General features: G+C 30.7%; 3 protein-coding genes and 1 pseudogene across 3 annotated transcripts; 2 read left to right on the top strand and 2 right to left on the bottom strand.

Moving 5' to 3' along the window:
• Positions 1–2,784: 2,784 nt before the first annotated feature.
• Positions 2,785–4,320, bottom strand: LOC114196196 (putative xyloglucan endotransglucosylase/hydrolase protein 23). The gene is made up of 3 exons (XM_028086761.2): positions 3,953–4,320; positions 3,517–3,710; positions 2,785–3,397 (listed from the first exon to the last, which is right to left on the bottom strand). Exons 1-3 carry the CDS (start codon positions 4,211–4,213, stop codon positions 3,025–3,027), a joined length of 828 nt encoding a protein of 275 aa, XP_027942562.1. The 5' UTR covers positions 4,214–4,320; the 3' UTR covers positions 2,785–3,024.
• A 3,831-nt stretch (positions 4,321–8,151) lies between these two features.
• Positions 8,152–12,035, top strand: LOC114164807 (cysteine-rich receptor-like protein kinase 44). The gene is made up of 8 exons (XM_028049576.2): positions 8,152–8,362; positions 8,735–8,893; positions 9,031–9,096; positions 9,174–9,304; positions 9,622–9,835; positions 10,446–10,677; positions 11,196–11,346; positions 11,450–12,035. The coding sequence occupies exons 1-8, from the start codon at positions 8,341–8,343 to the stop codon at positions 11,729–11,731; spliced, it is 1,257 nt and encodes a 418-aa protein (XP_027905377.1). The 5' UTR covers positions 8,152–8,340; the 3' UTR covers positions 11,732–12,035.
• A 1,037-nt stretch (positions 12,036–13,072) lies between these two features.
• LOC146883455 (uncharacterized) lies at positions 13,073–19,651 on the top strand (annotated as a pseudogene).
• A 3,065-nt stretch (positions 19,652–22,716) lies between these two features.
• Positions 22,717–24,291, bottom strand: LOC114164436 (homeobox-leucine zipper protein HAT22-like). Its single transcript, XM_028049107.2, has 3 exons — positions 23,760–24,291; positions 23,486–23,565; positions 22,717–23,251 (listed from the first exon to the last, which is right to left on the bottom strand). The coding sequence occupies exons 1-3, from the start codon at positions 24,090–24,092 to the stop codon at positions 22,987–22,989; spliced, it is 678 nt and encodes a 225-aa protein (XP_027904908.1). The 5' UTR covers positions 24,093–24,291; the 3' UTR covers positions 22,717–22,986.
• Between the last annotated feature and the right edge of the window lie 282 nt (positions 24,292–24,573).

The raw sequence follows: 24,573 nt of genomic DNA, 5'->3' as shown, positions 1-24,573 counted from the left end.
TTTTCTAACTGGTGAAAAAAAAAATTTGTAGAACTCTGGAATATTTTTATGTAGTTTTTTGAAGTTGGACTAACTTCAGAGGAGTTTTGAGACATTCTTCTCTCAAAATAATATCTATCCTTCTTAAATTTTCTTTTCTCTTCTTTGGATTTTCTCTTAAAGTCATCAAACTCTTTATTTCTCCTTCCTTTATGTATAGTTCTACTTTCAATTACTCATTTGCTAGCTTGAAGAGGAGAAAGAAAAGAAATGTTTTTGACATTGTATCTAAAAATAGTGAAAAAAAAAACTAAACAAACATAAAATTAGAAGAAAAAAAAAAGATTAAGTATATTTTTAGTTTCTAAACTTTGATCCAAAATTGAAATTCATTCCTGTTTAAAATTTCAATATATTCTAATCTCTAAACTTTAAAAATGAATGATTGTAGTTATTTTAATTCAATTACGTTAACTTTTTTTAGGTATCGAGCGTATTTTCCAGCAGATATTGAATCGACTGTATTTCCCAACAGATATTGAATCGAGAATTTGTTAAATGGTGTAAACAACTCAAATATTATCATGAAACGCGTTCCAGACACGTAAAATAAAAAAAGTTAACCTAATTGGATTAAAAGGACTATATTCATTCATTCTTAAAATTTAGGAAACAAAATATATCGAAATTTCAGATAAAGACAAATTTTAATTTTGGATCAAAGTTTAGAGTCTAAAATCGTACTTTACCCCAAAAAAATATTATCCTCACAAGTCTCTTCTCCTTAATTATTTAAGAAAGGAAGGTTCACTCATATTCACTTACATACTTAACATGAAGATTTTAAAATGTAAATTATTAAACAAGTATCAAGTTGAAAGGACACTTCTATAAAAGATCTTAAAATGTTCAAGAAAACACATTTTAAATATATGACTCAAATCAAGAATATATAATATGAAAAAGATAACCACGTGCTAAATATATGTCTCAAATCAAGAAAATAAATAATTTGAAAAAGAAAACACAGTCAAAATATGACTCAAATTAAGAAAGTAAAGGAAAGTAATTGTAATAAGTGAACAAAATTATTAAAAAATTGTGACAATATGAATTAACAATGGAATTGGCAATGAAAGTTAAAACTAGAAATGGAATTAAACTAATGATGAAATTTGTTCCGAAAAATAGACACCAAATTCAAGTTAGTGACAAATTCATGAGAAGTAACTGATTTAAACAAAAATTTAAATTCAAGTCATGTTTCATATAAATTTATATAATAACTTTATCTGATTATGACAAAATGATAATAGATGTCTAATAAAAAACTAGGAAAAACATATTATTTTGGATAAATTTTCACTAAACAAGACAAAGAAGATACCATAATCTCTATTACCACATTTATATATAAATATGCATTAAATATTTGCTTTAAGTTTTATATGCATTTTAAATATTAAAAACCTATAAATTTATGTTTTATTTTAGTTTTCGATATCATAGAATTATAATATTATACTTTTAATGTTACTTTGTATATTTATTCAATTATTACAATACTTCTATTAATTTAATTTCAGTTCTATCATATATCTATAAACAATTCAACACCTTATTTAATGAATAATTTTATTACTGTTAAAAGCATTGTTATTATCGGAGCCTGTGAGACCACACTTCACCATATTCCGCAAGAACGTCCTTCTAGGCATGCTCATCTCCACAATAATAATAAATATAGAAGAATATGCTGAATAATATATTATTAAAGATACTCCCATTAATAATAAAGAATAGAGGATTTTTTTTTATTTTTATTTTCACCCGGTTACGCAACTTTATTTATTTATTTTTTCTATTTTTTGCGTGAATATCATGGCTCTGTTTTGGGACCTCCACTTGTTGGTGTTTTATGTGTTAAAAGAGTGAGGGTGATGGTTCAGAGCTTTTGGTTTATTTTTGTTATTCCAATTATGCCCTCTTTCTGAAGATTGATTCTAAAATGGAAAGGAATTAAAGTTCAAAAGGGTGAAGAGTTTGTGCTATAGTAGTAATCACCTACCCCTTTTCTTCTTATCCATTCTCAGGATTCTATTATATTATTTACACTAAAAAAATTCAGTTTTGGAATAAATCTAAAAAGCTTTCCCAATTATATATTCTAGAATAATCTATTTGAAAATATATTTTAAATGAGAAAGAATGGGAATGAAAAAGAAAAAAAAAGTGACATGACCTAAGGTACATCTAGTGCTGTAGTATTCATTACTTTACATTTTCTTGAGGATCTACAAAAATGGGAAACTTACTTTAAAGTATTAAATAATCTAGTTTGTTATCGAAAAAAAATTAAGAGATAATATTAATACATACTTATACAATATTATAAATAAGTTATAAAGCAAAAATTTATTCTTTTCCATTTAACGTATATACTTTTATACCCATTTATTTAAAAAAAAAACAATGAAATCTTTTATTCAAACATTTAAAATAGAAACAAAGATAAGTATTGGTAATTTTTTTAATTAAATATATATTTTTTCCAATGAAAAACCTTTGTTTTTTTTTTCAATAATAGTTTTGGCAAAGAGGGAATTTCTATCATCTATATATAAAGGTTATATGAGACCTTCATTAATATAATTATTATAATTCTTTGAATTAAAAAAATTGGATAAATACAGGTCGTACACTAATTAAATTATCCAAAGAATGAGAAAAGGCATGAAGCTGTAGATTACTATATTTTGTATCATGCACTTTATGCGAAGCCAATTGAATAAGAAGAGTTGCATGAACTTTTTAACCCTCTGGCAAATTTATTAATCGGCATAGTTTACAATTACAGCACATCACACAGTGCCATGAATATGATTTTACACAGTTTATCTGTCACAAACAATGGAGTGCTCAACAAAGCACAGTCCAACAATCATAGTTTTAGCTTCATACAAGAAAAGGAATTAACATAACATGCATTTACGTAATATATATGCAACTTTGGTTGATTGATTCTGATGATGTTGATGTTGATCCTCATGCAGAGGAACATTCTGGAGGGAGCCCTTGTGGAAAACGTCTGATATCAGTGCAGTAGTTGTAAACCATGTAGTTCTTCTGAACCAAACGAAGCTTGGCTTGCCCCGTGGCATCCAGTGATTGGCCAGAGGAGGAAGAACATGAAGAAGAACCTGAAGAAGACCAAACACAAGCTTCTGCATTGAAGTTTCTGTATGAGGCCGTGAATGGGGCCTGGCTCCAATCCGTTTTCACAAGCCCACCTCTCGTGGCCCAATCCTCAGCATCCCACAAGCTTGAGTATATTCTCATGGGTTGGTTCTTGGGGAATGGAACACCCTTTGTCTCCAAATTCCTGAACTCCCTTATTGGTGTTCCATCCACAGAAAATCTGTTACATGAAATCAGAGAGAAAAGGTTAATTTTTTATGAGTAAATAGCCAAATTGATGTGTGAAAGATGAAAAATTTACAAGAAAAAACTGCATTTTTACTGGTTTTGTTTTCTTACATGATGCTTGCAGGATTCCATTGGACCGAGTATGTGTGAAAGTACTTGGTGGGGTCAAACCAGAGATGGAACTGTTGTTCTCTATTCCCTTTGCCTTGGCTGAATACGTTGGTGTGAAGAGTGTAAGGATCACCACTCAAGTTGCCCAAAAATTCGAAGTCTATTTCATCATGAGTAGGTCCCAGAGAAGATAGCTGCATCAATCACAAAGCAACACCATTTATTTTTGTTTCACAACATTTCATGCTAAACAACTTTCCTACATTAATTCCATCACACTAATTATTGCTTCATGTTATCATGCACTGCCACGTTCTAATTTCTTTAATGTTTGATTGATGTGTTTATCTGCACAAGAGAGTGCAAATTTTTTCTGTGTTCAAAACAAAACCATGAAAGGCTGAACCAGTTGGATTGGAGTGAATGAATAACTTACATAATAGGCTGTGACAGTGCCAGCTGAATTTCCAGGCACGAGTTTGAGCTGCATGTCGATTTTTCCAAACAAGTATTCATTTTTGGAACGAAAGCCAGAGCCAGAAGCCTTGTCTAGGGAGAGAGTAAGAAGGTTTCCATTTTCAAGGATTTTGGCACGACCACCACCCCATGTTAATTCAAAGTCTTGGAGGAAGCTACCGGCGGTGGCTGCCACCACAAAGGTGGCTACCACCACCGCAAGAAACCCAATATTTTTCATCTCAACCAAAGTGGTGGTGATGATGATCGTTAATTGGTTAGTTTTTGAGAGGGAAAAATAGATATGCCAAGAGAAGTATTTGGTGAAAGTGGTGCATGAAAGTCAAGTTTTGAAGGTATTTATAGAGGCCAAGAGTGTTGATAAGAAGCAATTATTAATGTAAAGGGTGATTGGATTTGAAAGTGGAGGAAGTGGTTGTGAGAAAAGGAAAATCATCTAACTTCAATGGTAGATGATTATAGTGTTGTTCTTTTTATGTATTAGCCAAATATGTTGATTATATATGATATTATTACTTGGGTAATTTTTTGTTTTTTTAAAGCTAATTAAACAATGTTTAATTAATAAAGTTTATAATATGTTAATTATGGAGAGATAAAAATTGTGAAGAAATGGTATTGTTGGTTGACTTGGCAAGGTGAGAGATGGGACCATGACAGCTAAGGAGGGATAATATCCAAGTGCAGTCTCATCAATTTAGGTTCTCACTTTTTAACTAATTGTTAATATGTTATTTGTGTGTGGTTGTATGAGGTTATAACTATTGGTTTTCAATATCCAAACATCAAATCAGAAATGGCTTCATGCATCAAATCAAATTGGCTGCTGTCTAATCTTTTGTTGTTATGTATAATAACAATAATAATCTTCTCCACAGTCAATTGTTTCATGAATCAATCTATTATTACTACCTCCTCCCCATACCCTATACAACCTATTCTGATAAACATCATTGTTTTTTTATGTAGTTGGAGACTATGTATGTATCCTTTTCTATAATCATATCCTAAAACTCAATTGCACTCGTGTTTTCTATGGCTTCAGATTTTCCTAACAAAAACTTTAAACAAACTAATTTCTATCTTCAAAAGATACAATTGCATATCTATTGTTATTTTTTATTTTTTTCTGAAAAGTATTAGTCTTTTTGAAAACAATTAAAAAACGCCATTTTTATTTACCAAACACGACTGTTTCTTAAGGTAAGAATTTCAGCTGCTGGAACTAATTGTGTTTATGTTACCTTCTGTCAAAAAATCGATGAAAATTTAGTTCTACAATATCGAATTGATTTTTCTATTGTTAAGAAATATTTTTAAAAACGTATTACTATAGATTAACAAATTTTATTTAATTGTAAAATTTTTAAAATATATATATATATATATATATATATATATATATATATATATTTGATTTATATCTATGTATATGCAGATATATTATATTTATAAATAGCATTGTAAAAATAGTTTAATATTAATAAAAATAGAACTTAAATTTTTTTAAGTTTATATGGATTATTGTTATTATATGGATTAAGAGAGTGATGTGTGCAGTGTGTGAAATGGTAAAATAAATGACAGCTTGATTGAGAGGAATGTGTGGGATACATTAAGTCTTATATTAGTATTTGTGATTTATGTAATTAATTTGAGTTAAATACGTTTTTGGTTCCTTAAGGTTTGAGTTTAAGTGAATTTTGGAATTAATCTCTCTTCGAAATTTTATACCAATTTAGTCATTCATTTATAGAAATGCGAGAATTTAGTCCTTCTTAGTAAATTTTGTTAAATTTATTTGACATTTTAAACTCATTTTATGATAATATTTGAGTTAACATTGAAGCGAAAATATGTCAAACGATGTAAATAATTCAAATACTATCATGAAATGTGCTTGAAACATCAGGTAAACTTAACAAAATTGGATTAAAATGACTAAGTTCACACATTTTTAAAGATGAATGACTAAATTAGTCAAAAGTGTTAAAGTAACACTAATTCCAAATTTCACTGAAACTCGAGTACCAAAAACATATTTAACTCTTAATATTTTATATTAAAGTTCTTTGCGTTTAAATATTATGAATGCTTTGTTCCAAAATATAGGTCTTACACTGGTCAAGTGTTGCTTTCATCTAAAGCTGGCTGTGATTCGTCACCATTCATCACAGCTGAATAAGATTGTATAATAGCTAACCCTAATCTGGACTTAATGCAGTGTGAGCCTATTCGAATTGCATGGATTTACATAAAATTAATTAGGGATTCCCCACCATAAACAAACTTGGGGTCACCTATTCCATCAACACCTTAATAAAATTCAGTCTGAAATTTTAGTTAAAGAGAAAGAGTCTGAAATTATTCATTCATGTTTCGCATCAGACATCAAAATCAGTGTCTTTCATTTAGACCACTCGGTTTTGCAGATTAATTGGATGACAACCACAGTACACCATGCACATTGGTTCCTTTCAACTCATTATTTTTTCAACTCTGATTGTGTTCATCTTAATTGCAGCTATCAACTTTTTTTATCTATTTAATTTAACCGATAATTGTGTGTTAATTATTACGCTAACACGTTAGTGCTAACAAATAATCATAGATATTGCATCAAACTTTGTTTACACAAATAAAAGCTTAAATTTTTGTAATAGCATAAAACTATAAGAATAATATATATACTTGCTTTTTGAGAAAGTGACGCAATGTTGGTTCCAAAGGGTGTTTGGTGAAGGGTCATTTTAAAACTGTGGTTAGTGTTTATCTTTGGTGTGTAGATTAGGTTTAAATATGGTGCAATTATTGTTGTAACGATCAAAGAATGCATGCATTTATATATAAGGATTAGGGATTAGGCATGGGATAAAATGCTGTCTAGAATGATTGTGTACATGTAACAAATCAAAAGCAATCAATCACTTTCCACCACCAAGATGAAGTTATTCTTCTTCAATCATTTTGGGTCTAGTTTTTCATATAAATAATAATTTTTCATCAAAGACTTAAATTTAAATTTGATTCCAACATTATTTATCATTTTTTTACAAACTAAGGTGTCACTTTCATAAGAATAATGCCTCCATAACAAAAGAAGCAACACCTCTGCTGGACTTATCATGATTCCAAGTTTCAAAGTATATATTATATACTTTTTCGTAAAAAAAGACGTGCACTCTATTCCAAGCAAAAATGAAAATCCCATATTATATATGTATATATACTTTAAAAGATAAGTTACTATGTATTGTTAATATTAAATATTCACTGCAATCTCATGAAATGAAAAATAACCAACCATGTTATTTTACGTAAACAATTAAAGATGATTTACAGTGAAATCTCGGTGTCTTTCATTGCACAAGTGAGATTTCTTCTATTAGCTCCATGCATTATTTTTAAAACATGTTTATTTTCAAATGATGGAAGTTTTCTTGGAGGGTGTGACTTTCTGTTCCTATCTCTTCTTTGGTTTAGTATATTCAAATTTCAATTCTTATTTTTGAAATTCCGAAATTGCGTTAAGGAAATACATTTTTTTTTATCATTTTAAAAATGAAAATATTTAAATTGTGGCTAGAATATTTCCAACCATTAGATATATTTAGATTTTAAGTGATGGCTTGAATTTCATGAGGTGTAGATTACTCCAACAATGTGCTACTTGTTTTTATCGCCATATTCCTTCATTTAATTTAATTAACATAGAAGAAACATAAAGTTGTCATGAGAAAAATTGTACTACTTGATAATGTTAGTATGAGTCCTTTTTATAGACTTAACTTTTGTTCTTAGTGGAAGAGACAGTTCAACCACAGTGAATGTAATTGTTTGTTACACCTTCAATTGTGTGTCCTTTGTAATGTCACAAGAGTCAAAAACAGAGGATGTTTTAAACTTGTTGGGCTTCAAATGAAACTTGGGGTAAGTCTCAAAGTTGTTTATGTTCTTCTGAGGTATTCTAATTTTTTTTCAACTCTTGTAAAAAATATATTAAAAAACATGTGTTCAAGAGTCCTATGTAACCAATCATTGGCATATTTCTGGCCGAATGAATCACTTTCGCCTTGTTTTCGATCTATTCTATGGGACATTCTTTGAATACTTCTCCCTTCTTCTGTCACATATTTGAAGTGTCAATCTCTTTCTGTTTTCTCAACATAAAGTACAAATTAATAAATAAAATAACACAAAGCAAGAAAAAATTAATGCCAGAAATTAGTGGTTGTTGCCAGTGCTATTGTTGTTGACTTTCATTCATATTTTTTGCCAATGTCTACTTCATGGCTGTGAGGTGAGGTTGAAATTGAACCACAGAAAGCTTCCTTTCTTTCTCCAAGAATGTCTCCCAGAATACTCCAAGGTTTCGTTTTCTCAATTTGTGTCTGCACAATTGCCACAGTGGGTCAAACTTGTTTTTGTTATAGCAATATTGCAAATTCATGCATCATAACTTGAGCATACATACATTTTGATCACCCATCAAAACTAGAATGCTTCAGGAATATTTAGTAGCATTGAATTGAATCAATTTGAAAACCACATGACATGACCCAGTAAATTGTTAAATGGGCACCAACTAATTTCATAAATTTGAACAAAACTGAACATTGTAACTACTTCAAATAAGGTTTTGGTAGAACTTCTTAGATGTATCTTCTTTCATTTTACCAAGTCTTGAACATAGATCATGAATCATGTGATCTTTAATAAAGTTTGTGATTGATTGCAACAGAAGCTTCACCTTCTACCAAGCCAGAGCACAAATCTGGAGGAACATTGTTTTACTTCCTAGGAGGAATTGTTGTGCTAGCCATAGTGTTGATTTTTTTTTACGTACTTGTACTTCGGAAGCGTATCAAACGGTCACCACAGGGTATGACAGAACAGAAAGGTAGTTTGAGAGATGAGAAAAATCATCATAAGTGAAACCACAACACTAATGTCAAAATCTTTGAGACCTTGCAATTTGTTTACTATTCGTGTTTATGATTATCCTATGAATAAATGTTTGTGTTTGTGCTTGATTAGAGATTCGAAAACACATAGAATCAGCAGATATGATGAAGATGATATTTTCATCTAATCAACAGTCAGGTAACTCTAAAAGAGGATTGCATGGTCAATCAAATATCTTGTATATATTGAAGGTAATGATTTCAACATGTACACAGGGTCCAAGGAGTTCTTTAGTGGGAACCTTAGGACAATTAACTGCTTTGACTACCAGACATTGAAGAATGCAACCATGAATTTCCATGCAGATAATTTTCTTGGAAGTGGTGGATTTGGACCTGTTTACAAGGTATAAACATTATATCTAGTAGGAATCTTGATTTAATAGAAAATTTTATTTTTATGATGGAATTGGTTACACAGATCACAGGATACTATTGGATTTGGTTAAAAATTGAATTTTGTAAGATGACATTAACTATGAAGTGTCTCTGGATTCATAACACCCCAGAAAGAAAAAAAAAATAAAAATAAGACAAATGTTAAGGATTGGATATTCCCATAACTAGCATAATGTTAAGGATCGAAGATGATACCAATTTAAAAAGATAAACTTTAAGACTAACTCGATATGTTCATCTTTAACCTGTAGTTATGTTTTGTCAGGGAAAGTTGGCAGATGGAAGAGTGATTGCAGTTAAGAAATTGTCTCTCAACAAGTCTCAACAGGGAGAAAAAGAATTTCTGGTAGAGGTGAGAACAATCACTAGTATCCAACACAAAAATCTGGTTCGTCTTCTTGGATACTGCATAGATGGACCGCAAAGGATACTTGTCTATGAATACATGAAAAACAGAAGTTTGGACCTCTTTATTCATGGTATCCTTTCTTTCTGAATCCTCTTTGGTCCTTTTTAATTATGAACAATTACTGGTGTGAAACTTTATCTGGTAAATTTGTCATTCTAGTGCACATAAAAGTCTTAATATAGTTCTACACAAGGACAATGCAGTTCCAAAACTTGTACAAATTCACCAATGACAGCAACTTTTATAGTAAAATTATAATAAAACATGTATGAACATATTTTACTCTCTCTAATATTATCAACTTTGCACCATATATGAATACCTACATTGATGAATAAGCTACCAGAATTTTAATTAAGTCTAATAAAGATCTCATTCTAACTTTGGGAGTAACACTTACAGTAATGAAGGGTATAAGAGAACACAAGTTAAATTAGTCAAAATGCATTTACAAGGCTCAATCTCATTAATTTAGGGTGTTTTAATCAGCATTTACCTTGAGAAACTTTGGTCTAATCATCATTATCAACTATCACTTTCATTCTAGTTCTTATATAGAATTATTTCTGTAGTGGAATATTCATATAGTGGACACCTAAACCACTGTTTGATGAATGTTTGAAGGAGCTTAGGATTGTATTGATGGAACAATTCTTTCTTTTCCTGCTTCTTGAATACAGAAAACAGTGATCAATTTCTGAATTGGAGAACTAGATTCCAAATTATTCTGGGAGTAGCCAGAGGACTACAATACCTTCACGAGGATTCACACCAAAGAATTGTTCACCGAGACATCAAAGCAAGCAACATTCTTCTTGATGACAAGTTTCAGCCAAAGATTGGGGACTTTGGGCTAGCAAGATTTTTCCCGGAAGACCAAGCTTATCTTAGCACACAGTTCGCTGGAACACTGTATGTCATTTATGGAAACAAATCAAAACGATATCCTTATATTATTATAGAATGATATTTCACTGTATTCACTGAATAAAAATTGCTATACACCATTATTAGTTCATCATATGGTTCAGAGCAATTCCACCATCATTATGATTTTATTGCTGCCAACTACCCGTCTGCAAAAGCAGTGTTTTCTGCAGAGAACTTTTAATGTTTCCACACATTTCAACACCATCATATCTAGCAGCATATCATTAAAGTCGTCATCTCTGATACTATTTGAGGTGATTGGATGAAGTACATGAACATTAAATTCCTTTTGTTACGACATCAATGCTATTATACTTTATGTATAAAATGATTATTGTAGTTTTTTTTAAAGAAAACAGGATGTTTGACAAATGTTCCTATCATTGTATTGTAACTTTTGTTTGTCACTTGAAACATCTTCAGTTGCCAAACAGCTTAAGCTAAGATATTTCCATTGATAAATGTCATTTTTGTTGTTTTTTTTTTTACTTTTTGGACAGAGGTTACACTGCTCCTGAATATGCCATTAGAGGGGAATTATCAGAAAAAGCAGATATCTATAGTTTTGGAGTTCTCTTGCTTGAGATAATCTGTTGCAGGAAAAACACAGACCACACTTTGGCATCAGAAATGCAGTACCTCCCTGAATATGTAAGTTCCAACATTTCCAAATACATGTTTCTCTATTGTTAGCACCACAATCTGTTTTCTATGTGCTGCATGTAACATAAATTAATTAATTTGATGATACTAGGCATGGAAACTGTACGAGAATGAAAGGATATTAGACATTGTAGATCCGAAGCTGCGAGAACATGGATTGGTAGAAAAGGATGTTATGCAAGCAATACACGTGGCTTTCTTATGTCTGCAGCCTGATGCACATTTGAGGCCTCCCATGTCAGAGATTGTGGCATTGTTGACATTCAAAATTGAAATGGTGACAACACCAATGAGGCCAGCATTTCTGGATCGAGGAGCAAGAAATGATGATGATGATGAGAAAGAACACAAGGGTTTAACATCTCCCATATAACATCACTGAAATCTGTGTTCCCTACCCATATATAAGGCTATAGCCACAAATCTAAACAAAAAATTATTGGATTTGTTGGATAATTAGGGCCATGAGATCTTAAAGAAGGAGAGGAGAGAAGAGTTTAAAGAAAACTTCATAGTGTAGATTTCATTTCCTTAAGTTTCTATAGATATGGTTTATATGAGCTTTTCAGAACTATAAAATAAGAGGTTTACTTTTACTACTGTGATGAATTCAACAGTAGTTGAGTTCCATTATGTAGTTGGCTTAATAATTCTTTTATATTGGAAAATGGTCATAATCTATAACTATTTAGGCTTTTTATTAGTATTTTTATTTTGTTTAGTATATAAGTATATAAATATTTATATATTATTTTTAAATTATTATAAACATTGATATATTTTTAATAATAATAATATTTTTTTTGATAAATACCTTAATTTAATGCGATTATTATATAATACTAAATTTAAATTATAGAAATTTATTTTTTTATTAATCTTGAAAGTTTAGTATGTAATTCATTTACATATTTTAAAAGAAATATATATTTTTCATAAAATAGTTGATTATCAAAGAATATAATATGATGGTAAAAAATAAAAATTTGTCAATAATTCAAATTTATCGACAACTTACTTATGTTTAAAAATTAGTTAGTAAAATGATTATCAAAAAATTTATTAATAATTACAAATTCATTGGTAACACTGGTGCAGGGAAGGGAAATGACAGCGGTTATTTTCAGTTTTTGGCTTCGGGTCCACAACCAAGGCATATACGGCCGAGGTAAAAAGGTAGTACTTTATGCCTCGGTTACAAACCCGAGGCATATTTAATATTTACTGCCTCGGTTTTCTCATAACCGAGGCCTAATGGGTAAACCTAATTAAAAAAATAAAGCTTCTTCTTCCAGCAGCCTCTTCCCCTTTCCCCTTCAAACCACCACAACTCCAATCTGCCACCGCACGCCCCCATCTCTTCTTCACCACGCCACCACGCAGCTAGCTTGCCGGCGACACCAATCGACGCTGGAGACGTCGCCATCCCTCTTGACAGCCCAACCACTTTGTTCTCACGCACACATCGACCCTAACCCCGCAACTCGGCCTGCTTCCGCACGAACCCCAGGGCCACTGCCATTAGTGCACGTCCTTCGTTCAAAGCTCCGACTCGTCGGCGGTAACTGTGGTGGTCGTGCCTAGTTCATGTTATCCGGTGAAGTGCTGTAGTGGCGGTGTGCGACGGTGGCTGGGAGCTCACAGTTTTCGCTGCTGCGCGGTGGTGCAAAGATGCAATGGAGGTTGATGCGAGGTGCAGCATGATGGTGCGGTGATGGAGTTGCGAACAGGTGCAGGACGTTGGTTGAAGATGATGGAGGCCTGCACGTTTTCGCTGCTGTGTTGGTTGTGTGCTGTTTGGAATTTAACAAAAGAGTGCGCCGCTGCTACAGTGAAGAAATTGGGGTTTTTTAACCCTACAAAGGGATACTGCCTCGGTTATTCGAAACTGAGGCATATTGTCTCGTTATATGCCTCGGGTAGCAGCTGAACCGAAGCATAAGGTTTCTACTGCCTCGGTTAAAAAAGAACTGAGGTATATTGCTTCAGTATAAAAAAAAATGTGGGTCAACGCGAGGGGTCAAAATTTTTTTAAGCTATATGCCTCGGTTAGAATGACAACCGAGGCATAAAAGATGACTTTAATTACAAAAATGCCACCGCGTGTTTATATGCAGCGGGTGCGTAGGAACCGAGGCATATACTGCGATGTAAAAGCCCTAAAGTGCACTAGTGTAATTACCAACAAATTTTAACTATGTGATGATCGGATCTTTTTCTTCTTCCTATTTCTTTTTTTTTCTACTTTTTCTTTCTCTCTCCTCCTCTTCCTCCCCTCCTATTCACCCTCCTAGTCCTTTGATGCGTTCATGAGTTCCGATTTCTCCTCCTCTTCTTCACCCTCCAACTCCACCTCCTCCACTGTGTTGTCATGACTGTTATCACCTTCAACTTCTCCTCCTCCTTTTTTTTTCTCTCCTAATCTATCTCCTCTTAATATATACAAAACTCATCCAACTTTGTGAAAAAATTTCACTCATTTTTTGCCAACAAATTTATCACTAGAAATATTCATCGACAATAAAAATTATAAATTATCAATAAAATTTAATGACAAAATTTATTGTTGGATATATAATTGATGAAAATATTTATCGATAATACAATTTTAATTTACCAACAAGTCTTACCGACAGATTTATTACTAATGAAAATATTCCTTGATAATTTAACTTTTAAAATTTGTAAATCAATTAAATTTTATTGACAAATTTATTTTCATTATAATTAAAAATTTCTTGTATTGTTTTTATGGAGCATAGAAAATATAATAAGGGTTTTACACCATTTGTATTTGCATGCAAAGAAAAATAACATTATTATAGCATGTCCTTGATAAGATTCCAATATTTTCAAATTATTGGCAAATCATTTACGTTGATGATTAAAGGGAGTTATTTTAAATAAAAATGACACATTAACAAAGTCATTTTTATCAAAATTTGACAAACTACTAAATAAGGTAAAAAAGTAATATTTTTATTACCATTAAAAAATAAAAGATTAATCTAGTAGAAAGTTTGTCAACTTTATCAAAAGATTTTTTCTCAAAAACTCATTCTCCTATTTTAAAAGTTGTATAAAAGTTTTCTAAAATATTTTTTACAAACTAAGGCAATATTGTGTGAGTGGTAGCAAGAGACCGTGAACATTCTAGTTTTTATAATGGTTTATTTCTAACCTATGTCACGTTTAGTTCTTTAATGCATTGCAGAGGATTTCTTTAAACAATTAAATGTGTATAAGTATTTTTTATTATCATTTATGACTTATAAGTACGTCAAGTCTATTTAGATTATCCAAATTTTGACTTTATAAGTACATAATGTTTCTCTAAATTAAGTACATAAAATCTTTCAAAACTATGCAAAAATTGATAAAATTGTTTAAGGCCTCACACTCAAGTGATTCAATATGAAATACAATTGGTCTTTGTTTAGAATCTAGTTTCACACAAATATTATCACAAAAGAATCCATTACGACCAAATATTTATATGTTATAGGCATCACAAAAGATTTTTATTGTCTAACACTTAAATTTTTTTGAATCTTCTTAAAGGTTTGTCAATTTTTTTGTTAATTAATCACATAAATTTATACTTTGAACTTGTTAGCACTTCTAAAAATTCATGATTAAACAAATTTATTTTCTATTATTTCTTTTACGGAATACATTTAATTAACTCATAACACTTAATAAAAGAATAAGATTATTTAATACACAAAAATTCTAATTTTATATTGAATTATGAAATTATTAGTTTCATATATGCTTCAAACAAATACGTATTTATTCAAAATTAGAATTTTCGTATTATTCATGTATTATCTTGTTTATTTAAAATTTATAGATTAAGTATGAGTTCAGGCATAAATTAATTTGTTTTAACTATTTCATATTTTGTAATTCTTAAAAATATGGATACATTAATTCAATCCTTAATAATAGTATCACTATAACTTTTTATAAAATCCTGATAATAACTTTATCATAATTACAGGGGAATTCGAAGGGTTAAATGGAAAAATCTTAGGAAGGAAGAGATCTATTTTTTTTCTATAACTAATAACTAATTAACTTTAACATATAACTCTCAATCAGTAATCCATCCAATATATTTTATATGTGGGGAAATATAAACATTTTAAAAACCCTTTCCCTAATAATATTCGTTGTTAAATAAAGTGATGCTTTTATATAATTTAATATTTTATAGTGTGTTGATTTATTTTAACGCTCTTTTTAATATTTTCTATTTGATTTAAATATAAACTAAAACTATCACTAGAATAGGAAAAATCATCGACCCAAAAAATCCCTAAGACCTTGATAACAAAAATATTCACTAAATATCAAATTTTCGAAATCAATACAATAATTTTTTGATTCATTATTTTTCACCCAAAGTTTTAAATTTTTTATATTCAAATTAAACAAAAAAACAAAAACTATTTCACATCCCTAGCAATTAATCACTTATCTAAAAACCTAAGTACTTAGACACAATAAACACTTTTAATGATAAACTCAACTACCAAGCAAAGGGTTCATAGCTTTCCTCTTTCTACAACTTGTGAAAGGTGGTCCATTAACTCTCTTAATTGCATAGTAATCATATATATATATATATATATATATATATATATATATATATATATATATATATAAATTTGACCTTGCCCATTTATCAGTTTTATAATAGCACTTGTAATCATAGAGGAGCAATGTTAAAGAGTAAAGGTTTAAACTTTTCAAAATAATATTAATTATTGCAAGGAAACTTGTTCTACCATCCAATGTAATCACGTGGTTAGAATTTAACAAGTCGTGTTCACATGTAAAGTTAAAATATAGAAATTATAAATCAGTAATAAAAATGTACTTACCTAAAACTTGATTAGTAACTAACACGACCCATGTGTTTGAAGAATTGGAAATTAGTGACACTAACTCAAGCGATTTAGTCTTGTATGAAATTTATTTGACTTGGTAATATGATTACATGAAGTTTATTTATTGAGTGAGACCGAGTTTAGATAATTTCTTCATTCAACATTAATAAGAGAGAAAATCAATGGGTTCAACAATTTGTAATTTGTTCTAAATGTTTTATAATTTGGTTTGATTCTTGTATAACAAAAAGATAAAAATAAATAAAAATTTATTACTTAGTTAAGAAAATAAGAGGTTGCAGAGCAGTTTTTTTTTCTTTAATTTTAACAAGCCGGTGTATTTAAATAACAATAATAATATTCTTATAATTATTATTAATATATTAATTATTGTATATTTCTTCAATAATTTAAAAGATTCATGTTTATATTCTTTTTTAGGTTCTTACACTCCCTAAAACATAAAGTAAAAAATAAAGCTAGGGTGGAGGGCTCTATTTGTGAAGCTTACTTGGTAGAGGAAATATCTACATTTGCCTCATTTTATTATCCTGATCATGTTGAAATAAGAAGGACTAGGATTCCTCGTAGTGTTGATGTAGGTGACGGGTCTTCATCTACTCCTCCTATTTCAATTTTCAATTACCCTGGAAAAGCAATTGGAAAATCCATAACATATTTTCTGAACCAAAGAGACTTTGAGGTTGTCCAATTGTATGTTCTTCAAAATTGTGAAGAGGTTCAACCATACTTTGAGTAAGATGGATGGTCTTCAATCCTTTTAAGTTAAAGTTAGTTATGTTGATTTATATCGGTTGAATACTTCATTTCTTCTTTGCAGTATTTATATTGAATATTTAAGAGAGCTTAGGCCAACTGCTTCTGATGCTGAAATTGACCAAGACATATCATCACATTTTACACTTTGGTTCAAACAATATGTAGAATTTTAAGTTACATGTTATTCACATCTTATTTTTCTCCTTTAGAGAATAATGTGTAATCTTTTATTTAGGTTCTAAATCCAGAAAATAATATTCAAGATCTCTTATTGGTTAATTTGGCATGGGGTCCTAGACAAAAGTTGAATCATGGCTCATCTATGTCATTAATGGATACAAATTCCACACAATTCTTTGGAGTGAAGGCATAAACTCTTCTAACTATGGAGTTTATGTACGAGGAACCAATGGTCAATTAGAGTCAGATTTCTATGGATTATTGTCTAATATCATTCAATTGGAGTATACTGGCATGCCAATCATGAATTTGGTTCTTTTTGAATGTGAATGGTTTGATAATACTCTTAATGTAGGAATCAAAGTAGATAATATGTATGGAATCGTTCAAGTGAACCAATCAAGGAGATATAATAAAGCATATGATCCATTCATAATTGCACAACAGGCAGAGCAAGTTTATTACACATCATATCCAGAAGGGCACCAAGGTTGGTTAGGTGTAATCAAGACAAAAGCTCGTTGTAGAATCTCTGATAATATAGTAAGTCAGGTTGAGCATGAGACTCCATACCAAGATGATGAGCTAATACAACTCCAAGTAGTGCTACATGTAGATCCAGACTTCATTTATGATTCTCTTGCTCATGTTGACAGCGAGGGAGAAGAAATAGATATGCAATTACTAAATCAAACAAACATGGATGAAGAATATGAGGATGAATACATTTCAAGTGAGGGTGACATGGATAGTGATTTTGATGAAACATATACCTCTTCGATAATTCATGCATTACAATTAATTGCATATCTCGTGTTAATTATCTTTTACATTAACTCTCCCATTTCACCTATTCATCCAACCACCATGGAGTTTAGACGTCCTATTTATGAAGGACCATCACTTCCTATAGTTGAGGAAGAACATGCTAAACATTTAATAGAAGTGTCCATTCCTACTAGCTTTTCTATAGAGACCACACTGAATCAACCTTTGCCAACACATGATTCACTTACACCCGAGTGTGAATCTGACAATGTCATTGATCATAGGCCTTGGCTTCATGCAAAAAAAGGAGAGTAAGTAAATTTTAATTTCATTGTGGAATTTCTTCAATGTGTAAATATTTACACATATCATTTTGACAACATGTTTGAACACAAATTTACTCTAGCAAATGGCCCATCTACTATAATCTCATGGATCTTCAAACAAAAATTTGATGAACTAAATTCCAGTTGGAAGAAGGTTCGAATCGAGCTTAGAGATAGATGGTTTGGAGAATTTAAGGCGAGTTGAATTATGATTACATTTGAAATGTTATTTTTATTATTCAATTATGTGTGTTTGCTAACTCATTTTTCATGCAGAAAGAATATAGGTGGGATCCAGAACAAGAGCAAGCCATAAGATCTGTTTTTGAAATGAAAGGCTCACGTATTTTAAAAATGCAATGAACAAAGTTAGGAATGGTTAGGATAAGGGGACTTGGATTTTTTCCACCAAGTGTTCGAGCAACCTTGGACCTTCATTGGAGTTCTACAAAATTCCAAGACAAGAGTGTCACAACCAAGGTAAATCGGGCTGTTCAGAAAGGAGTCACAACCTACTATGGTTGTTCCATATCTACTGCAACTCATTTTGAGAAAATGGTACTCAATATATTTTTGTATAGTTAATTGAAATATAATATATTAGACTTAAGATGCTAAACTTTTACTTGTGTTTAAATATATGTAGACTAGACAACTTGAACGAGAACCAACTGCTTGGAAGATTGTAGAAAGAACAAAGAAACTAAAGATTGGAGAATGAGTCAATGAAAAGACTCGTGACCTTGCAGTATATTTAACATTTAATGTTATAATTTAGTGTTTGTTGTGTGTTTCCTTCTTGAGAATAGTTTATGTTATTATTTTCAAGAAAAATATAAGCAACGTCGAGAAGAAGTCCAACAACAACACATGCATGAAGGCTCATCTTCACAAAACTCTCATGTTCCCTCTATTGATGATAATGAAATATACTTTAGTGTTGTTGGAGGTGAAAGTAAGAAAGGGAATGTGTATGGACTTGGTACATTAAGCAAAAAGTTTTATAGTTCTGCAGATGCTCACTCTTCTACTAGCCAAGCTCCAATAGTACATCAAATAGAAGAAATGCGTGAGACTATTCAAAAGTTGAATGCTGAACTTATGGCAAAGAATGCCAAGGAGAAGACACTTGAAGAAAAGGTTGAACACTTGCTGAAAAATCATGCCGAACAGAGTGAACGTATGCATGAACAAAATGAATGTGTGTGCCAACAAGATGAACAAATGAAACTTATTTTGCAACATATTCATTTGAAGAATGTTGTGTCAGGTCCTAGTGATCCTCCTACTATTGGAGAGGATAGAGTAGACCATATCAGTGATAGTAGACCAGGGGATCATTAGTTTCATGTTTAGCTATTTGGTGTGTTTCAATGTTGCACACGTTCAAACTATTTTTGTTTTGTTCTTTTGGATCATGTTATATATTTACCACTTGCAATGTATGTACTATATTTTACTATATTATGTAATGTAGTTTGTTATTACTTAGCTAGATTAAATTTTATCGTTTATAAACAGGTAAAAATATTGTTTTTAACCAGGTAAAAATCGTAAATAGTACAAAAAAGAATTCATTTTTTTGCTAATCAGTGACCGATTTTATGGGTCGTTGTTAGTCCCTGTTCACAAAGAAAAAATTGCCACCATTTCAGCGACAAAAAAAAATTATATATCAATAAAACAATCATACTTTAGCGACCGATTTAATTGGTCGTTGTTTGTCTCATAACTTTGCCACCAATTTAGCGACAAAAAAATGTACATAAATATAATAATCATACTTTAGCGACCGAAATAGTTGGTCTCTAACTATCTACCTTCTGCGACCAAACTAGCAACCGAATTTAGTATCACTTTTGGTTGCTAAATTGGTCTCTTATGCTTAGGAAGTGGCCAACTTTTAGGGACCAAATAACGACCAATATTTCGAGAGCTATTTAACGACTAAATAAAAATCGGTCGCTAATATTTTTGTCACCAAGATTTTTGTTATCCCATAAATTTAGTTGCTACTTCAATTACAAATGGTATCAGCGACTGATTTATGTTATTTAGCGACCGAATTCGGTGGTCGCTAAAATACATTTTTTTAGTAGTGATTGTTCATATATCATCAGGTTGCTTGAGCACTATATTTATAAAAAAAAATAGTTGATTTAGCCTTTTTCTTCCTCCAAACTAATATTCAAAGTGAGTAATGTAATATTGAAACTTAACATTCTATCTTCCACCTATTATTATAAATTAAATCCTCATAATTTTTATATTATAGTGAGTACAATTTTTATTTTATTTTTTTAAGAAAAACAATGGGAAAATCTGAGTATCTGACAAACTGAAAAAAAATAGGTTTTCCTTTAATTTTTTTCACATTACATACATTATTTCAATAGTCATTTCAGATGTTTCTTTGAAGATACTAACAAAATATATGGAAGGTATACAATGTTACTTCAACTATTGTTTATAATTATTTTTCCTGGATTTGAGATAATTAAAAAAGTACTTGATTTATAATATATTTAATTTGGTATTATCTCATATTCTCTTTTTTAATTGAGCATATTTCCCAAAGAAAAAAACATCCAGTCAAAGACTCAATTAATAACTATAAATTTGGACGTTCGTAGTCAAATTTTTAATTAGTATTGCATTTAAGAAAAGGTCAAAAATAAAAGATATTGCTTCAGTTCCTCAAGCATACTAGTTAAAAAATTAAAAGTATTTTTTTATCAATTAATGCTCATTTTCATAATTTAAAAACTAATATAACTTGTTCTCTCAATGTTATTTCCATTAAAGTATTCTTGTTATCGGTTATTTACAAGCCCTAAAAATTCCCTAAACAAAAAAAGACAAGCCTGAAGATAAACGTCTCTTATTTACTGACTTTGTTTTCAGTTACTCATTAATATTTAACAAATGAATAATAACATGATAAAAACATTCGTTTTTCTTGACTTAATTGGATTTTAAGTTAAAATGAAAAATATAAAACAAAATATTTGTAAGTATGATTTAATCTCTTACATTAACTAAATTAAAAAATAAAAATATATTTTATAGATTTAGTATAATGAGTCAAATTTTGATTATAATATGTATTTGAAAGTATATATTCTCTTAATCATATGTAAAGATTAACATGGAAAGAGATAAGGTGGGAAAGTTCACACTAAGAAGAAGTTTCTAGGAAGATGGTGAAGTCTGTGTCTTCCTCAAAGACCTTGCTATTTCCACCAATGGCCATTGCCCTATTCTCATTAATTTCAGACCCTTTTTGTTTTGTGGATTGCTCCATTGACCATAAAATTAATTAAACCAAACCATGAAAGAGACAAAGATAAACCAAATCTGATGTTGTTAGTTCACACACAAATCTTTCCCATCACAATTGACTAGTTCGAACTAATATTCTAAGATATCTGTTATCATCATTACACATTATAATTAATACTTAATCATAATCTCTCTAACATTCTTTCTTTCTTCTTTTTTTTTTTTAATTATCATTTTGGTTTTCTTAACGTCCAATTTGTGTTAGTTTTTTTTTTTTAATTGTCATACTAATTACTATAGGAGAAGTGTATCGTAAGTTACATTGGTTACATTGGTACATAGGAAGAAGATTTCTATGCTAAAATTATCAAGAAAAAGAAACTAAGAGAAAAAGAAAAGTGCTTCTTCTAGTGATTGAACTCGTGCAATGTTCCTTATCAACGTGTTTTCTCGTAGGAGAGGGGTTTAAGAAAACAATGTTGAATTTGCTAGTGAGTCATTCAACGTAGAAGTAGAATTTGAACGTCAATACCCATCTTTCACGTCATGGAAAACACAAGCTTATAATTTTCTTCTTGTGAAATCAACTACCCACAAATTAATTGTTTTTTAATTTTAAAATTATTATTATCGTCATTAAAATATCAATCTTCTAAAAGTATTATAATTTTTTTATAGTTTATTCTGAAAAAGGAATCTATTTTTAATTAAAAACTTAAAAATAACCATTCAAGTATTATATATATATCCTAACATTTCACATTTATGTAGAGTTTAGTTTTAGCGGTTCTCACTTCTTGTTTTAATTATAGTTTCTCTATTATTAATATATGTAAAATAATTGTCTTTATATGAAACAGCGTTAAACTAAAAACAAACAAAAATATTTAAAAAAAATGTGGAACTGAACTTTAAGAAATTGAAAACATATTTATTCTTTTGTATTTTTTTTTCTTTTTCGAAGTTTTAAACATATATAAAAAATAATCATTAACCATACAACATTTCCCATTTTTTATATTAGTAACATTTCTACATATTGTTTATAAAGAGATGAGATTAAGGATTACTGATTTGTTAATGAAACAAAAAATAAATAAAAGGTTTTCATGAATGAGACAGAAGGTAAAAACAGATATTGATTTTAGAATAAAGGAAATAAAATTGTTTGTTAATTTTGATGAATATGAAGTATTTGAATGAATAGAAAGAGACGGAAAGTTAACTTAACTATGGAGCTAGCTGGCCTATACCACACGCAGTCCTACACGGCTATACATATTATTCGATGTGGGGACTGAGAATGTGTACTTTCCTTCTTTCCTGATTAATCATCAATATTTGATTCTGACATTCCAATTATCTTTCATCAAATTATGAGTTCCTTATACCCTCCTCTAAATGCCCTTTACCCCTACGCTCTTTCGGACCACATCGGAAATGCCTCCTTTCTTCCCTTCATTCGGCTTCAATTCTTTCTCGCACGATGAACAAATGTTCAAGGTTGTCGCCTTCGACACTTGAATGTACAATGGTTTTGCTCCAATCTTCTGTGCACGCAGCTCTTGCAATTCCTTCTTCAGTCTCAGATTCTCATCGGTTAATTTCTCACAGCATTTCTTCAGGAACTCGCAATCCACCTCTGTTTGCTTCAGCTTCGTCCTGAAAACTCAATACAACACACACTTTAATGCACAGTCAAGTCAACACGAAAAAGGGTTAACAAAAATTTCCTTCCTTTTTCCATCGTAAACTTCACAGACAAGACAGAAAGAGATAATAATAATAATAATAAAACCAAAACTGAACCACCCCAGAAATTCAAACACTCATTTTTAAGGTTCATAATAGAGTTTAAGAAACGAAACCACCCATAAATGATCATCATCATCATACCTTGCTCTTCTGTTCTGAAACCAAACTTCAACCTGTCTATGTTTTAAATTCAATTGATCAGCGAGTGCCTGCTTCTGTGCCTGCATGTGATGAAACCAAAACCAACCAACCAACCCATAAATAATTTCCCTTTTATTAATCATCTCCAGTTCAACAAAAACCAACAACACAATCTATATTGTATCGTAATTCAACATGCAGTTATTGAATCAGCTTCCATGAAATGAAAAACCAGAAAGAGTAGTTCGTGATGAAAGGAGAGAAAAATGAATACGGGGTTAAGAGTGCTATGCAGCTTGAAAATATCTTCAAGGGTGGCTGATTGCTCCTTCGTAAGCTTCAGTTTCTTTCTGCTGCCGTTACTGCTGTTGTTGCTGCTATCAGGGCTGTTATTTTCACTGGGATGCTTCAAACATAACAACCCTTTTGCCTTATCATCACCATGAAGAAGATGTTGTTTATCCACGTGAATGGTTTTCTCCCCCTTTGGACAAATCTGAAACGTTAGGTCCAAACAAGGGAGTTTCTGCTTCTCCTTCTTCGGCACATGGCCCCCCATTCCTAGTCCAAGGCTAAGACTGGTGATGCATGCTTCATCATCTTCCATGGCAGAGAAGGAAGTGTGAGAGAGAAAGAGAGAGAGAGAGAGAGAGAGAGAGAGAGAGAGAGAAAGAAAGGGTCAAATACTGAGAAAGTTATTAGGGGGTTGTGAAAGAGGTGATATTAACACTTTTATTATTGGGGTTTGGTGTATCAGTTATTGTTTGCAACACTTTTGTTTTAGAATAAAGAAAGAAAAGAAATGGTGCATGGAGAGTAATTTTGGTAGTACTAAGGAGGACTTGTGCATTAAAAGCAATAATAAAATGGGGGCAATGGGAGTAAAAGCATGCGTTAGAATTCTGACTCCTTTGAGGAAACCAAAACTTTCTTAATTACATAAAATGTTTGACTTTTCCATTTTTTAATTCCAACCCTGTTTGAGTCAGTCACCAGGTCCTATCTTTCCCAACACTTTCCTATGATACTTCTCTGTCTGGTCAGATACTTGGCTTCCATAACATAACCCATCTTTCAATCTTTTTTTC

The sequence above is a fragment of the Vigna unguiculata genome, chromosome 9 (genome assembly GCF_037176805.1).
Source record: "Vigna unguiculata cultivar grain cowpea cultivar isolate G323 ecotype 2 chromosome 9, ASM3717680v1, whole genome shotgun sequence".
Taxonomy (NCBI): domain Eukaryota; kingdom Viridiplantae; phylum Streptophyta; class Magnoliopsida; order Fabales; family Fabaceae; genus Vigna; species Vigna unguiculata.
This window is presented reverse-complemented; position numbering and strand designations above follow the sequence as displayed.

What these genes read in the sequence shown, in the direction of transcription:
- LOC114164807 (XM_028049576.2), top strand. Translation starts at nt 8,341, where the DNA reads ATGTCTCCCAGAATACTCCAAG. An exon ending in GGGTATGACAGAACAGAAAG is followed by an intron (nt 8,894 to 9,030) that starts GTAGTTTGAGAG and finishes GTGCTTGATTAG; the next exon opens with AGATTCGAAAACACATAGAA. An exon ending in ACACAGTTCGCTGGAACACT is followed by an intron (nt 10,678 to 11,195) that starts GTATGTCATTTA and finishes CTTTTTGGACAG; the next exon opens with AGGTTACACTGCTCCTGAAT.
- LOC114164436 (XM_028049107.2), bottom strand. Translation starts at nt 24,092, where the DNA reads ATGGAAGATGATGAAGCATGCATCACCAGTCTTAGCCTTGGACTAGGA. An exon ending in TGCATAGCACTCTTAACCCC is followed by an intron (nt 23,566 to 23,759) that starts GTATTCATTTTT and finishes CATCACATGCAG; the next exon opens with GCACAGAAGCAGGCACTCGC. An exon ending in TTTCAGAACAGAAGAGCAAG is followed by an intron (nt 23,252 to 23,485) that starts GTATGATGATGA and finishes TTGAGTTTTCAG; the next exon opens with GACGAAGCTGAAGCAAACAG.
- LOC114196196 (XM_028086761.2), bottom strand. Translation starts at nt 4,213, where the DNA reads ATGAAAAATATTGGGTTTCTTGCGGTGGTGGTAGCCACCTTTGTGGTG. An exon ending in GCACTGTCACAGCCTATTAT is followed by an intron (nt 3,711 to 3,952) that starts GTAAGTTATTCA and finishes TGATTGATGCAG; the next exon opens with CTATCTTCTCTGGGACCTAC. An exon ending in TGGAATCCTGCAAGCATCAT is followed by an intron (nt 3,398 to 3,516) that starts GTAAGAAAACAA and finishes TTCATGTAACAG; the next exon opens with ATTTTCTGTGGATGGAACAC.